This window comes from Meles meles, chromosome 5, assembly GCF_922984935.1.
Source record: "Meles meles chromosome 5, mMelMel3.1 paternal haplotype, whole genome shotgun sequence".
Taxonomy (NCBI): domain Eukaryota; kingdom Metazoa; phylum Chordata; class Mammalia; order Carnivora; family Mustelidae; genus Meles; species Meles meles.
Genome location: NC_060070.1, coordinates 14,993,736 through 15,010,956, shown reverse-complemented (window position 1 = coordinate 15,010,956; position 17,221 = coordinate 14,993,736). Strand labels below are relative to the sequence as shown.

At 38.9% G+C, this 17,221-nt stretch overlaps 1 protein-coding gene across 13 annotated transcripts in view; it reads right to left on the bottom strand.

Annotated features, from left to right (window-relative positions):
* SYNE1 (spectrin repeat containing nuclear envelope protein 1) overlaps positions 1-17,221 on the bottom strand; it is a 469,526-nt gene that overhangs the window by 81,055 nt on the left and 371,250 nt on the right. For all 13 annotated transcript variants that reach the window (XM_046005238.1, XM_046005239.1, XM_046005240.1 and 10 more), the window contains 9 exons: positions 14,255-14,410; positions 12,845-13,015; positions 10,953-11,086; positions 10,362-10,566; positions 8,263-8,445; positions 7,553-7,699; positions 5,273-5,427; positions 4,430-4,577; positions 2,632-2,726 (listed from right to left, as the gene is read on the bottom strand). In XM_046005238.1, the coding sequence (XP_045861194.1) occupies positions 2,632-2,726; positions 4,430-4,577; positions 5,273-5,427; positions 7,553-7,699; positions 8,263-8,445; positions 10,362-10,566; positions 10,953-11,086; positions 12,845-13,015; positions 14,255-14,410 (1,394 nt within the window). The remainder of the gene's footprint in view (positions 1-2,631; positions 2,727-4,429; positions 4,578-5,272; positions 5,428-7,552; positions 7,700-8,262; positions 8,446-10,361; positions 10,567-10,952; positions 11,087-12,844; positions 13,016-14,254; positions 14,411-17,221) is intronic.

Here is a 17,221-nt window from a genome sequence, read left to right as displayed (position 1 = left end):
ATAAATAAATAAAATACCAAAAAAAAAAAAAAGAAAGAAAATGAGGACCAAACTTATTTATAAACTTCTCTCTTCAACCACAATTATAAACCAGTTTAGATGAACAATGGTGGATTTTTTCAGCTAGAATCATAAGCCACTCAAATAAAACCCTGTTATTTAAAAACTTTTTTTTTTAAGATTTTTATTTACTTATTTGAGAGAGTGATCACTCTCTCAAGTGCAGCGGAGGGGTGGGGGAGCGGAGGGGTGGGGGAGGGAAGGCAGAGGAGCAGAGGGCTAGGGAGAAGCAGACCGCCCACTGAGCAGGGAGCCAGAAGAAGGACTCAATTCCAGGACCCTAGGATCATAACCTGAGTGGAAGGCAGACACTTCATCAACTGAGCCACCCAGGTATCCCTAAAAATGTTTTTTAAAACTATATTCATAAACTCCATATTCCCTCACAATAAACAGCCCTAATCTTTAGCAAATTCCTCCACATGTTAATCTAAATCATCCCTTTCACATTTAAACCCACTTCATTTTGTTCTTAGAAAAATGAAAACTATTTAGTCATCACTGTCTGTATGAAGGTTGTCCGCATACTTAGAGATAGGAAATTGTACTTGAGTGTTCTCAATTTCAGGCTAAATAATCTCAGGTCTTTTAGTTTGTCCTTTCTACCTCTGTGTTTTCTCCTTGTAAAAAATGTCGGTAGTTCTTTAGGAAGTTTTATAGCTCTAGAACTGATGTGTAGTTTGTAGCTCTAGAACTGATTTGTCCAGTAGCAAATAGAATGAGTTTCTTTGTAAATTAGGATGTTATTCACATTTTAATATTAAAGTGTAACATTATTTGTTTTTTCTCTATTGTGTTAGTTTTGCTTTTCTTCCTTAGATACACTATTCTCGGCTCTTGAGGGCGGCTTCAAATCTGAGCTGAAATTACTCTTCTGGACAGCTACACGGCTGGCACTTCCTATCACCTAGGCCCACTCTAACTCCTTGGTTTTTGTAACCAAATGTGTTATTGGTGCTGCTGTTTTTGAAAGGAAATTCTGATGTCAATAATCTAATTGCAGTAGAATTAATGTGACGAATTAGGTTCAAGCATCTATCGTCTCTGAAGGCCTTTCACTCCAGGACTTGAGACTGCCCGACAACAGGAAAGTTCCCCACACACTGCTTTTTCCATCAGGCCACTATCCAAGATCTCTTAGGAGCTCTTGTCCTTTATGGAGAGCCCAACTGTCCTGAGCCACCTGCCAGCTCAGGAGAGGAAGTACTCAACACATGACACTGTTCTCATGGCTGAACTTGAACTCTGAAACACAAAACTTATAAAACTTTGAAGACACAATACATTTGTAATCTGGGGCCTTCATGCTCTAATCTGAATTTTTTTTCTTCTGCAACTTTCAGAATTATCCGCGGTCCAAACCTCCCATTTTCCCCTCTTTGGAGTTTCTCCTTAACTGTTAACATTTACAATTTAATAGATGTTGGCTTGTGCATGAATTTTAAATTTTGTTTTGCCTACTGGCTTTTATAATACTGTTACAGAGTTGACCAAAGGAGGATAAAGCAAAGAATACATTAATTGCATTTCAATTTGTTTTATTCTGAAGGCCTTAAATTCCTAGTAAAGCTCATGTTTAAGTTTGGCTTACTTTGAATAGAATAAATATGGTACCGCATTTTGTTGTTCCAAACTTAACCGTGAAAATCTTTCGTGTTGCTTCCAAAGAAATATCACTTAAAACTGAAATTGCTTCAAAACATTTAAAAAACCCTCTTAGTGAAAACAGTGATTTATGTTCTTTTTTTTTTTTTGAAAAAATAGTAAGTTAATTATAATCACAGTTGCTGATCTTTAATATGGGAAAGATGTCCTTATGTAAATATGTAAGTATCAATGAGGTTTATACTCCAAATATCACTACATAAAGTAGGTGGGATAGACTAGATTTTGTTCCTAGGAAATGTAAATATAGTACGAGATCAGCAATTCACATACTGGAAGTCAAAAGAGAAGCTAGATTACCTCTTTATTTTTAAATAAAGAGGAAATCTAAGTAAATGAAGAGGAAGCCGGATTTCAGTGTGTCAGTGTCAGGTGACTTAAGGTAGCAACCATTTCCAAACTGGAATTACCCTGGTGTGGAAACCCAGCTGGCTGGTCATGACTAAAACCCTGAGTGACCTTGGTCACATCAGTTTGCATTTCTGGGCCTCAAGTTTTCATCTATAAGTAATAACGATGATCTAGTGATCTCTATGCTCCTTTGAGGAATATAATTGCTGTAACTGTATGAGAGGATTAGAAGCATCTGTTTACAAACCATTGATACATCATTGATACAATTTGTTCTGATCTATTCATTAATTCCAGTCTCCTGCAGAGGTCTGGAGAAGGCTGACTAGGTGATTTCCAATTACTTTATGTCCTTCATGTAATATAATTGCAGCTCTTTAAAAAGATTCAATACTCAGTCATTTCAGAGATTCAGACGAGGCTTTTCTCCAATTACTCAGGCTCCATTGCAGTACAATTGCCTTAGGAAGATTAGACATATGCCTTCTAATCTGCTCATTAAAAAGAAAATGACTAATTCACTGAAACCTTTCTTCATAATATCAAAGATCCTACCTGTCATCAACTTGACCTTGTTCTAGAAGACGCTGCCCATCAATAATGATCGAGTGCAAAATCTGCTGGCGACTGAACATCTCTGCTTGAAACAACTATTATTTGAAAAAACAGAAAAACATGTTTTTAGAGCTCCCAATTTTAGGGACCAGTTTTCTAGTAACTTCCACAAAAATTCTGGCTTTAGCAAGGCTTTGAAAAATATGTCCAGTTGTACCAGGATAGGTACCAGGATATTTCCTGCAGTATAGGAAAATGCTTTCTTTTTTTTTTTTTTACCCTTGTCGATTTTTAATTTTTTGTCCTTTAAGTTTTTCAAATTAACATATAATGTATTATTTGTTTCAGGGGTACAAGTCAGTGATTCATCAGTGTTACACAATTCATAGCGCTCACCATAGCACATCCCCTCCCCAGTGTCCATCACCCCACCACCCCAGCCCTCCCACCCCCCTTCCCTCCAGCAACCCTCAGTTTGTTTCCGGAGATTAAGAGTCTCTTATGGTTTGTCTTGTTTCATTTTTTCCTCTCTTCCCCTATGATCCTCTGTCTTGTTTCTCAAATTCCACATATCAGGGAGATCATATGATCATTGTCTTTCTCTGATTGACTTATTCGCTCAGCAGAATACCCTCTAGTGCCGTCCTTGTTGCAAATGACAAGATTGCATTTTTGATGGCTGAGTAGTATTCCATTGCACATAACAGACACCGCATCTTCTTTATCCATTCATCTGTCGATGGACATCTGGGCTCTTTCCATAGTTTGCCTATTGTGGACATTGCTGCCATGGATACTGGGGTGCGATGACCCTTTGGATCCCTACATTTGTATCTTTGGGGTAAATCCCCAGTAGTGCAATTCCTGAGTCATAGGGCAGCTCTATTTTCAACTTTTTGAGGAGCTTCCATACTGTTCTCCAGAGTGGCTGCACCAGCTTGCATTCCCACCAACCGTGTAAGAGGGTTCCCCTTCCTCTGCACTCACTGTCTTTAATTCATTTTCTTTTATTCCGTCTTTAGTCAAACTGATAAAACTGGATTTATACATATTTAAAGTCTTTATTTTTAAAAATTTAAGCAAAATGCTTTTAGTATCATTCTTTTTTTAAATTCATTTAAGCTTTTTTCTGCTTTTAGGTAAATCCTATTTCTACATTTGTGTGTATTTCAGAAACACATGGGCTGATGTGCTTACACCAGTGAATAACAAAATTGAGACAAACAACAAATTAATTAATTTGCTTTTTGTATCTAGTAATCTCGTTGGTGTTTCTTAAGAAATAATTATAACGCCATTTGATCAAGAGGTACTCTCAGATACATTTGATAGCCTGATTTCCAAGTATAAAATATGGATTTTTTTTTTTTACAGGACACTCAATTTTCACTTATCAAAGACTTGTGATCAAAGCAAAAATCTCTTAAGCAACTAGCCTTGGCAATATTAACGTAGTATGTAACTGAATTTGAAAATTGTCTAACTTTCTGTATTCCTTCCGCACACGCCCGATTCCCCCCCGACACCCCCATAAGTAGACTTTTACCACAATTCTAGTAGTATACATCGCAGGATATTGAAGCCTAACACATTTGGAAAACCAACTATGGAAGCAAAGAATTGCACCACATTTTTATAGTTAAGATATAGAAACCTCAAACTTAAGAAAGAAGGCAAAACAGTGCCTACACCGGAGCAGACGCAGCACAAGAAACAGTGCCTGAACTCCTCCACGTGGCAGTGCACAGACTTTCCCTAAGACTGTTTCATTACCCAAAACCCTACTGGCATACCTTACCTCATGCGCTCTCTGCTGCTCCAAAAGATGCTGATAGTTGCCTGAAATCTCCACTGCTAACTTTTGTTCCGTTTGAACCAGGAATTCCATCCAGGTTTCACATTTTTCCAAGAAAGTCTGGTGTTGCAGCAAAAATGACTGCAACTTACTGATAAAATGAAGGAAAAAGAACACAATTACGGTGTTGTTTGTTAGTTCTTACACTGTCAGCATATAAAATTAGATTAGAAAATATCCTCTGCCTCCGATTCTAATTAGACCACCATTAGACCACCACAAAGCTTTCAATGTTAAGTAACAAATGTTTAAAAAAGAATAAAAGTAGGGGCGCCTGGGTGGCTCAGTGGGTTAAAGACTCTGCCTTCGGCTCGGGTCATGATCCCAGGGTCCTGAGATCGAGCCCCACATCGGGCTTTCTGCTCAGTGGGGAGCCGGCTTCCTCCTCTCTCTCTCTCTCTCTCTGTCTGCCTCTCTGCCTACTTGTGCTGTCTGTCAAATAAATAAAAAAATCTTCAAAAAAAAAGTTTAAAATGGTAGGTTTTCTCCTAGGTTTCGGCACAAACAACAACTCCCCCCCCCCCCCAATAAAATGGTAGGTTTTCAGATTGATAAAATTATGTATGTACCTTTAATATAGTCTTATGTAAAAGAGTTCCTTTTTTGCTAAAACAATATTTCATGCATCAAGCATGGGAAACCACTTCACAATCTGAGTTCACCATTTCTAGTTCAAATTTTGTGAGTTTCATTGGAAAGACCTGGAGTTTATCAGTACGCACAAGCCATGCACTTCTATCTACTCGTATATATCGGAGTGTCCCAAACATCTCTTGGTTACTCCACCTGAATCTTTCCGTGGTCTGAGAGGAGATCAGAGACCAGTGTCGGTTCAGACTCTGCATCCTTTTGATTTCTTTATCATTCAGCGGTAGCCTGTATCCAAGCTCATTCAGACGGTCTAGGTCAGGGGCCAGGCTGCTGAATTTTAGCATCTGCCCCTGGAAACAAGATTTAAATGCCAGTTTAGCACTATGGTCAGAAAAGGCAGTGGTCTTTCAAACTTCACAGTGAACTACTGATTTCAGGAAGAAGCAGGTCTTTGGTCTCCCTTGCATTTCTGGGCCATTGACTTGTCATCTCCAGAGCTGCCAATAAAGAAGAGTGGTGTCTTCTGATCCCAGTCCCCTGCTGCTACAGCTCCTCATGCCCTCCCACTGAACGTTTAGTAGTTCACATGAATCACTTACTTGCTGATGGATGGAAATTATGCTGATGACTGAAAAGGCTTATTTCTGACCCTTTATATTCCATCTGTCTAGGCTATTCTGCTCCTTTATTATCTATTACCAGTAAGAATATTTATAATGGTAACCATTATAAGAGTAACAGCTAACATTTCTTGAGCACTTATAATGAACCAAATAATAGCATGAGAGCTTTACAGGTAATAACTCATTTTATTTGCAAAATAATCCCCTAAGGTAAGTACCATGAGCAGTCTGACTTATTCTGACTTAATGATGAGGCTCAGAAATGGTACGTAAATTGCTCACGGCCACCCAGCCAGTAAGTGGTAGAGCTGGGTAAGTAAGAGCCACTGAGCACTTGCTAGATGGAATGAGATCCCCTTTGAGCTTTGAAGGCAACACCCAATATTTACCAGCTTCAGTTTTAGGTCATTGGCCCCAACCCTGAAGTTGGTGAGACACAACTAACAAAGCATTCTGTGCTCTCAGGGCTCCTCCCTCCCCTCAAACACAGGATAAAACGGTCTTTTCTGGTTTATGTGTGGGCACCTGCAACTCCATCTAGGAAATTGGCTATAGGAAGAGGCAAATGGGAGGACATCTTTGGCTGTGTGCATTTTCTCTTCGCATGCTCTGAAACAGGCTCATTACCCTAAAGACAGAATAAATGTTTCCAACTGTTGAAGTCAAAAGCATAGCAATTAGATGGCAGAATTTTCATGGGTTTATATTAGCAGTGAACAAAACTGACAGGCAGTGGTCCTTCTCATGGGGCTTACAGACAGAAGATATTATGCCAATAATACTAATCCACAATAGTAGTCTCCGAATCACGTTGAATGTCATTAAAATGGTATGTAAAGGGGCGCCTGGGTGGCTCAGTGGGTTAAGCCTCTGCCTTCAGCTCAGGTCATGATCTAAGGGTCCTGGGATCGAGCCCCGCATGGGGTTCTCTGCTCAGCGGGGAGCCTACTTCCTCCTGTCTCTACCTGCCTCTCTGCCTACTTGTGATCTCTCTCTCTGTCAAATAAATAAATAAAATCTTTAAAAAAACGGTATGTAAAAAATTTTGAAGGAAAAAAATAGTGTACTATCAAAGTGTTACATGGAGGAGCTTCAACAAAAGAAAAAACTTTCTTCAGAGAATGACATTGAACAAAATGACCAAAAATTCATTGGTTTTGGTGGGAAAGGAGCTGGTGGGGACAAAAAACAAATTCCAGAAAGAGGTGACGTGATACGCGCCAAGGCTAGGAAGCACAGTGGTGGACACTGAGATGACCAGTGGTGAAGACAAGGCCATTTGGAAGATGGAAGCCAGGTCTGCTGGGGGGTGATGATCCACACTGGTCTTTGCCCTGAGAGCAGTGGGAACCCACGGAGGGTCTGAAGCACAGGAATAATATGATAAAACTGTGTCTATCGTTATTATTTTACTTACTGAATGTTTAAAACAGTTCATAATTAAGTAAAACCCTTTAAAAGAAAAAGATCATTCCGGCAGCTGTGGATTGGAGGGGTTGAGGTTGCTGCACAGAGGACCATGGAGGCTACTGCTGGGGTTCAAGACGTAGGGGGCTTGTCTAGGAGTGGGTGAGGGTAGAGATGGAAACGCGAAGTTCGAGGGGACCCACTGGACGGGGAAGGGATGAGAGGTGGGAGGGAGGAGTGAGCTGGACTCCTAGGATTCTCCCTGGCTAGCTCTCATTGCAGAGTGTGAAATCAGTGTGTGTACACTACAGGAAAACAGAGCTGGCAAGGGTTTCTTTGTGAGCTCAAAATAAAAAGTAGGTCTAATGTTAGGAGTTGTGAGTATTCCTTAAGATTTTGAGTACAAAAGATAGAAGATCGAGGCCTACAATGTGAATGCACTTACCTTAAGTTCTTCCATCCTTTCCTGGATGGTTGAGAGATCAGATGAGTGGCTTGGGTCCTGCCCTTGTAATATTACTTCAGCTTCTACTATCCAGGCCTCCAACACTTCTAAGCTCTTGGTAAAGGTTTCATAGTCAAGAACTCCAGCCTTTATTTTTTTCACAAAAGAAAATTGGTATTTAGATATCGAATGAAAGGGCAATTGGATATTGAAATTATTTTTCATATTCTTGTGTCAAGTTTCCATCCTCAAGCTGCCACAAGGCTACACGATTTAACTTTTCTTCTCTTCATTCATGTAATTTTTTGAAAACTTAGAATTACTCCTAGATACTGGTTTATGAATTGACCAATTATTTTTAAAATATACTACCAAACCAGAAAAATACTCTTATTCTTGGCAAAAACTTGTTATATGAATATCAATGTCAATACTAAAGCCACTTGGTATTTATTAGTTGGATGTATTTTACTCAGTACCATAGAAAGAAGCATTGCTTTTAGGGCCAAAATTACATTGTCAAGAACAGTGCAAGACTCCCACCTTCCCTTGTCCCCACTGGAACTTCCAAGTTCATTTACTTTTTAATTCTTTGGTCTTGAAAGAGGCATTGTCTCAATGACGAGAAAACTTTCTTTTCCCGTGGTTAGGCTCAGATGTCATAGAAAGCCAACTGACAACACATGCGGAATATGAGGTCGGTAACATACCTGTAACAGAGTCTGCTGCTTGCAAAGAGCCTGCTCTAGGGCGTACAGATGTTGACTCAAAGACAGCTGATCGGACTGAATGGCTGATGCCGCTGAAGCGTCCACTTGCTGCTTGAGCTGCTCTCCCAGCTCATGGAGAACAAATAGGGAATCCTTCACGACCCCCAGTTCTTTGAGGAGATCCTACAGATGATGAAAATAGGCCCATTACGAAACAACGTGGTAAGGGCCCTCCTTAAACTGATAATCAGCAAAGGGCCACACACTAAATTTACACATTTAGTGTAAATTATTACACTAAATACACTTCACCTGCAGAAAAAGAATGAGGGATTAAATCTGATTTTTCAAAATGGATGTGTGTTAACATTTTTAGACATACACGGACTGTTCTATAGTAAAAGCCACATAGGTTCATTGTAGGACACTAGGACACCGGGGGGAGGTGCAGGGAAACGTACATAAGACAACACATCCACAAGAAGAGCCAATAACCAGAAGCATTTGGGCATGGCTTTCCTCTCTTTTCATGTAGTTGCTATCAAATCAAAATCAAAAACACAGTGCTACATTTTCGCTTTCCCTGTCTAATTCTGCGCACATAGTGGATGCATTTGCCAACGGCACCTTCAGACGCATGGTCGCATTATAATGGTTACAACAGATCCTCCTGCCCCAGGGGAGCCTGAAACCCCAGCAGTGGCCCTGGCCCTGGTGAGCAGGGACAGAAGCAGACTGCTTCTCCACCCTTTTCCATGGCTTCTCTTGCCTCCACTTGTGGTGGGACACTCTCAAATGCTCAAGATTTAAGGCAGTGGAAATTCTGTTTCTGGATTCCATCTACCACAAAGCGATGACGAATGACTGGTTCCTCTACCTGTTGCTGGTGCTCCACCAGACATGGTGGAAAGAGTCGAGCCTGCTCTATCTAGACAGCGACGCCTATGAGAGGGAGAAAAACAAACAGAAGGAAGCTTTGACCTTGACGCAGATCTTAGAACAATTCAGAGAAGTAATTTGGAGTACTACTCCCCTAAAATAGGTGTGTATGTATCAACTCAGGAGGACTGAAAATTAAAAATGACCAACGTTGTAAGGATACGCTATGTGGAAGGAGGAGAAAAAAGCCTTATGTTAGCTTTAGTATTAAACGTTAGCTTTGAAGTGATTATTTAGTATTTGTGTGAAGGTATTAGAATAGGTCAAAATTTTTTTTAAAGATTTTATTTATTTATTTGACATAGCAAGAGAGATCACAAGTAGGCAGAGAGGTAGGCAGGGGTGGGGGTGGGGGGAGCAGGCTCCCTGCTGAGCAGAGAGCCCGATACAGGGCTGGATCCCAGGACCCTGAGATCATGACCTGAGCCGAAGGCAGAGGCTTAACCTACTAAGTCATCCAGGCGCCCCAAATAGGTTGAAATTTATGTGCTTTTTATAACTTGCTTAATTCTAATAAACTGATTTGGGAAAGTTTACAAGAAGATCTTTGGAACAAGTTCATTAAAATAAAGACAAATAAGGACAGGCAGCAAGAACCATGTAATGGGTGAAACAAGAGACTGTTTCTGAAAACCTAAAGTAGATTATTGGCAACTTCAGTGAAAAAAAAGAAATACTAAAAAGCTATTAAAAAGAGGTATACCAGTAAATCAGGAGAGAAAGACTTCTTTCCACCATTAAATTCTTAGAAGAAATAATTATGTCAATGCTTACATAAGAAATAATGGACCTAACTAGGTAATTCCTTTCACGGTGGATTTTTAAAAGATAAAACATTATTCTCCGTACTCTCTTATTTCTTAACTGGCAAATGTGTAAAAACAACAAACCTAAATCTTCATAAGGATGGTATGCCATTAGGAAAAATGGGAAAACAGCTCATTTGTGAAAATGAAACAGGGGAAGGGCCTCTTAAATCAGATACATGTGCAACTGTGTTCTGAAACCCCAGCAGGCTCTTTGGTACTTAAAACCATTTTTGGATAGCTGTCCCACATACTGAGGCATACCAGAAGCTTGCACACATCAGCCCTGGCCTTGCTAAACTTGAGATGGCTGAGAATGGCATGAGGGGAAAACACCAGTGTCCCCAAACATACATTGCAATCTTCAATCCACATCGCAACCTCGTCATCAGCAATGTCCTTGTTGGTGGCCGCCTTCAGGAGCTCGTTGGTTCGATCATCCTGCTGCTGCACCGCAGAAGCACACTGCTTGGAGTAGTCCTTGTACCTCTGCCAAAGCTGAAGTAGGGCTTTGCTGGCGTGCAGCTGCTCAGCGATCTCTTCCAGCAAGTTATTCCATCTGGAAACAATAGCCAACACTCATGGGCAGATTAGCACCTCTTACCAAATGCTGTTATTTGCTCTTTTCTTTTTCACGATCCTGCTTCGTGTGAATATGGGAATAATTCAGAGATGTCTCATTTCTATTTGACACAATGCCCACTCACAGTTCAAGGGCAGATAACAGAAATGAGGTCATCTTTGGGTAAACAGCAGTTTTCATCTATGTCTTTTCACTACGTTTAGTTACCTTCCATTCATTTGTGAAAATTGAAACATGAGTAGAATAGAATGTATAAAGCTCAAGTTCAAAATGCCTGCCAGCAAGTTTTAAATCTATTGTTATTTGTCATAAGGCTGTGATAGAAATAATGCATAACAGTGCAAAATTAGCATGTTCCATACCTCATATTGGCATCTTTTAATGTGTGGGTAAGAGTTTCTGTCACAGGTGGGTGACACTCTTTTAACAGTTGGTTGGTGACGGAGCCAAACCGCTGTAAGTTCTTCTCCCGTTTTTCCAGATCATCTTGAAGATTCTGCCCCAAAATTAAAAAAAGAAAAGTGCCACAGATGACATGACAGGATGTAAATTCTAATAATCATTTAAAAGTAATTTATAGCTGTTTCTAGAAATATGTACATATAAATACATAAACCATGATTTTGTTCCGATGCTTTACAAATTTTCTTTCGATCATCATTTCTTCTTTTAGAATTTGGTTCTTATAGGTGTGAAAAGAGATTCCTAACAGCTAAACGTTCTTACCGTGGCATCTGGAATTCTGCTGGGAAAGCTCACGAGTGCCCTTGTCCGTCACCTAGTAGGAAGCTAGGGCCATGATATGGACGCAGTCTGTCACACTGGTTCTCTCTGCTATTCAAAGTCAAAACCCTGGTCCCCATTTTATTACATATTTAGAGTTCTTCTACAGGAAACTCCAGATAATCAGACCTTAAGAAGTCCTGACTTTTCTGAGTACCACTTGTAAATTCTATCTCTGGGTGTTCTTCCTTGCAAAGAATATTTATGAGACAGGCTACAGACTTGATACAGTCTTCTACCAAGGACTAGCGAAGGATCTTGAAGAAAGACTCTTCCCTGCAAATACTGCTGGAGGGATAGACTCAGTTCTTAATAAAACCCCATAGGGGACGGAGGCCACAAAAACCCAGTTCTATTTAAGACCAGTATCTGATTGCCATCAAATCAAAACCCTTTCATATCTTAAGACAGCATGTGCTGGTGTTAAATACGGAACAGGCTAAATTAAAAAGTACTTCTAATCGCCTGAAAATCATAAAATCTGTTTTCAGACTATTCTCAAAGCAAGTTTTAAGGATTCTCAGTATCTACAACAACTATCTAAGGTTTAAAGAAATTGTGGATATACACATTTTATCTCTCCTCCCTCCTACCCCACCTGCAAGAAAAGGCATTCCCTGATCAGAGCATCTGTGTATGAGGTCAGCAACATGGCAACTTTCATAGCCAAGCCAGGGAAGTGGACAGGCGTCGGGAGGGTACATGCTGGGCTCTTGCTGGCGTCCCATCCCTAGAGGGCCTATCCTGCCCATCTCGTATCCCAGTCTGCATGAGTTAGCCAGGGAGAAAGAGCGGCCACAGGTGAGAGAGAGTGCCCAATCAGAGAGTGCTGTGCAGGGCAGTGAGGGCAGCAGCTGATTCGAAGGCAGGGGCCTGAGGTAGGGGACAGTGCTCTGTACAGTGAAACAGCAGCCTCAATCCCTTATGAGCACAGTGATGACGGGCACACAGGAAACTAAGCAGGAAGTGTTAGAAAAAGAGGCTTTTGTGCACACATCGGACAGGCTTCTGATACTATACTGAATGAAAAGAGAACAAGTTAACGGTTTACACATTTACCATTTTGGCTATCTTTCTCTTTGCTTTCTTTTTAGTCCCTTAGAATATGTTTGGAGAAGCAGGATAAAGAAAGAAAGGGAAGACATAAAGGCAGCAGCAATAGATCAAGGAGGTTGGCTGGGTGTAAAATCATGTTATAAAATGTATTCATGGGGATATTTGTATCACAGAATTTTAAAAATCATTTAGTTGTACAGCAACTAAAAACCATATAGTTATATAGCAATCCAGAAATTTGGTGTCCATGGGAAAAGTTATAAACAAAGTAGGTAGGATTAATTTTAAATATTTAAAAATAATTAAATGCCAACAATATATAGCCACATTCCAGGGTGCTGTTCACATTTGCTTTTTTTTTTTTTATTTTCTCAGATTCAAAAGAACATCAAAATGGGTTACATTCATTCCTTACCTGAAGATTGTCTACCTGAACTTGTACAGCTTCTAAAGAACCAGTCAGCAGACGGAAGCGGGAAAGAGAGTATCTAGCCTCCATGAGGTAGCTGTTGATCTCATCAAAAGCCACCTTGTGATTATTCCATTGGTCAAACACGGACTTCAGCAGTATCTTTAATTGTCCAACCTTTTGAAAGAGATAGGTGTTTCTTAGAATTGCATATTCAAAATTTTAAATATTTAAAATGATAGAATGCATATTTCACTTATGGAAACATTAATATTTAAGAACTTCATCAGGGTTTCAGGCATTATAAAGAAATGAGGGGAAAAAAAAGACTTGAAAAGAGAGACGCAACAATGAAATGTATGTCTTTTTGTGAAATTTGACTACTCAGTCTAAATTAAAATGCTTTAAAAGGTAACTTACAATCTTTGTATGTAAATATATGTAATATATATGCTGTATATCTATGAAATATAAAAATGATAAAAGATCAATACATTTAATCTGGAAATAAATTATTATTTTAAATGCATTATTATTTTAAATGCACTCATTTAATCCTTGTAACAACCTTATGAGATGGTTTAATTATAATCCCCATCCTATAGATAAAAAACCAGAGGCACAATGAGGTTATGAAAATCATCTGAGATCATACTATTGGACTAAGAGAGATCTAGGCAGTCTGATCCCAGAAAATGAAATAAAAATCTGTCTATCGAGCTAGCTAGCTATCTCCTCCCTCATTCTCCTCTATCTCTTTTTATCTCATATATGCACACACACACACACACACACACACACACACACACACACACACTCAAATTTATATCTTAAGACAAAACATCTAAGAACATTCTTTCCTGAGACTTATCTGCAAAAGAAAATTCAGGCTCTTAGTTTGGTCTGTGTCATTTGGAAAGACATCTACTTTGGATTTCCCAAATATCACCCTTAATCTTCTAAATGTAATCCTGGGGTTATTAAAAGAGTAATGTTCATAATAATTCATAATAATGTACATCATAATAATGGTTTATTATAGGAAATACCCAAAGCTAGATTTTATTTTAAAAAAGAGGTTAATAGGGGTGCATGGGTGGCTCAGTCGGTAAGCATCTGACTTGGTTTTGGCTCAGGTCAGATCTTCCAGGCTGTAAGACGGGATGAAACCCACGTTGGGATGAAACCCATGTTGGGTTTCACACTCAGTGTGGAATCTGCTTCCCCTCTGCTTCTCCCCTCATGCATGCATGAGTACTCTCCCTTTCTCTCACACACATAAATAAAAATCTTAGTTAATGAAGTAGACTTATACAAAAAGACAATGTAGAGGTTCTGTAACTATTTACTCAGTTATTTTAGGAAAACTAACACGCCATGACATGTTTGGAGTCAGGTCTCCTCAAGCAATATTACCATGTGGTCTAAATTTGCCCATGTTTGGCTGAGCTCCCGCAGCGTGCTCATGACAACACAAGAGACTTCTTCTTTCTTGTTCTGAATCAAAGCGAGTCCGTTCTGCTCAATTTTCTCCACCTCTTTTTCTTTTGCTTTAATCAAATCTTCTAGATCCTGAAAGATTAAAACAGTCACTTTAAGTTGTTCTATTATGGAACTCTGCGGTGCACTACAGCCTGATATCCCCCCAAGTTTAAGTAAAATTTGATTACTTAATAGATAGAGACATGATAACATGTAATTTTTTTCAAAAAGTTCGAAGAAAAGAAATATATGTGGGAAATGGTAACATGATATACATTCTTAAATTCATGTTGGAAAAGTTACATAGTCCTAGGCCAAAGGGTAAAATGCAATAGGATGGTATTCTTGGTATCGGAGTTCAGTTACATTTCTGCTACTATTAAGCTGTGCCACTTTGAAGTGAGAAACTGCCACTGGGTCTGTTTCTTCAGACAGAAAATCAGAAACTCTTTTAGGTTTCTTTCTCCCTGATTCTATGTGATTCTGAAAGATTATGGGCTTTTTTTTTTTTTTTTTAATGAGTCAAACTCTTACTTTCTTTAGGATGTGCATTTATAACAGTATAAAATCTTCAGGAAAGAAAATACAATGAGGCAACGTTCTAGAGATTGTCCTTAAACATACATTATAATCCCAGTTATATTTTAATGCCATTGGAAACTTTGGAACGCTCAGTACAGCAGGCTGAGCCTGCTATTAACATTTTATGGATGAATAAGTGGGAGATCAAGTCACACAACCTGTCTTGGGTTACAGGGCTGGGGAAGCCAGGAGATGGGATCAGACCCCAAGCCTCCTGAGCCTACTGACTCCCAGCACAGTGTTGGAGGCGAGTCCCCAGAGGGAACTTATGGAAAGGATGTAAATCCCAAGTTTGGGCGGTGTGAGAAGCCATATATTAAGGCATGGGTGCATTCTTGTATTCAGAAGTGCATCTCCAGAACTCGAGATGTAGATATGTAGGCCTTGGAGGGTAAAGTGAAGAAAATCCCAAAATAATATACATGAAAAAACATCTTTTAAGCTGTTAAAAACTTGGCAAATGTAGGATAGTATTTGTCTGTTCGGTTATTTGGTAATCAGCTATGAGTCAGTACTGATTTATTTATTTTTCTCTCCTTAATTATCAGGAGGCTATTTTTTTCTTGATGTATTAATTAGAAATTCATGCAATTAGTAGCCTGAGGAAATCATTTGTGTTTTTAATACTGTGCTTTCATTTCCACTTCATAATTCTGTCAATATTTTGACAGCTTTGATAATTAACCAGAGAATGGAATATAGTGGTTACTAGAGTTATAGGTCCTTTATACAGTATGGAAAACATCATTAATTTTACTATTTAAGGATTTCTCTTTCTACTTCTTTGAAAGGGTAACCATAAACAATCCTTCCGACATGTCTTTAATATGATTCTAAAATCCAGCCATTGGAATTAAATTTATCCTATTTATCCATAGATGTTAACTTTTTTAAGGAACAATATTAAATGAATTATCCGTTGCTTAAAAACACAGCTCTAAAATGGCCTGGCTGCTTATGTTGGCATCAAAGCAAATCCCAGGAAGGAAACAAGACTGAAATATATATTTTGTACAAAACGAAAATGTGTTTTCCTTTCCTTTCAATAATAATTAAAAGACGATTTTGTTTCTGATCAATGAAGAAAAAAGCCAAACCTAACATTTTTTTGCTACAATAAATCATTCTTAACCTAAGTTAATTCACAAATATTATTTTTTATGTTGGTTTAAATTAATAAATCACCTCTGAAAGAGTGGGAATATATTCAAGATGTTTTAAATAAAATAAAGCTTAAATCCAGTCACCAATTTAAGTCTGTTGGCTTGAATTTCACACTTCGGTCCAGAGGAACAATTTCTCAAAAATGACAATAAATTTTTATCAAGGTTTGTGGTACTGCCAAATAGAACCTGCCATTAAGCTGTTGTGATTTTTATGTGATGCCCAAAATAACTGTGTGGGTTGCTTTCATTCCGTTCTTTGTTTTAAAAAAAAAAATGACTACATTTGAAATCATTAATTGGCATTGTGTGTGAAGGTCTTTAAACCACATTTTAAGCTTTTCCTCCTGATACTGCCTGGTGTGACCTTCTATGAGACTAAAATTTGGGTCTGGAAAAGAGTGCAACTTGGCCAGGCTTCCACTATATTTTCTTTTAATTTTTTATTTATTTCTTATTTTTTTATAAACATATAATGTATTTTTTTATCTCCAGGGGTACAGGTCTGTGAATCGCCAGGTTTACACACTTCACAGCACTCACCATAGCACATACACTCCCCAATGTCCATAACCCCCCTTCCCCTCTCATAACCCCCCCTTCCCCCAGCCACCCTCTGTTTGTTTTGTGAAATTAAGAGTCACTTATGCTTTGTCTCCCTCCCAATCCCATTTTGTTTCATTTATTCTTCTCCTATCTCCCTAACCCCCCCTGTTGCATCTCCACGTCCTCATATCAGGGAGATCATATGATAGTTGTCTTTCTCTGATTGACTTATTTCACTAAGCGCAGCAACATCTTCCTAGGAACATCAGCAAAGGCAAGGGAAGCAAGGGCAAAAATGAACTATTGGGACTTCATCAAGATCAAATGCTTTTGCACAGCAAAGGAAACAGTTAACAAAACCAAAAGACAACTGACAGAATGGGAGAAGATATTTGCAAACGACATATCAGATAAAGGGCTAGTGTCCAAAATCTATAAGGAACTTAGCAAACTCAACACCCAAAGAACAAATAATCCAATCAAGAAATGGGCAGAGGACATGAACAGACATTTCTGCAAAGAAGACATCCAGATGGCCAACAGACACATGAAAAAGTGCTCCACATCACTTGGCATCAGGGAAATACAAATTAAAACCACAATGAGATAT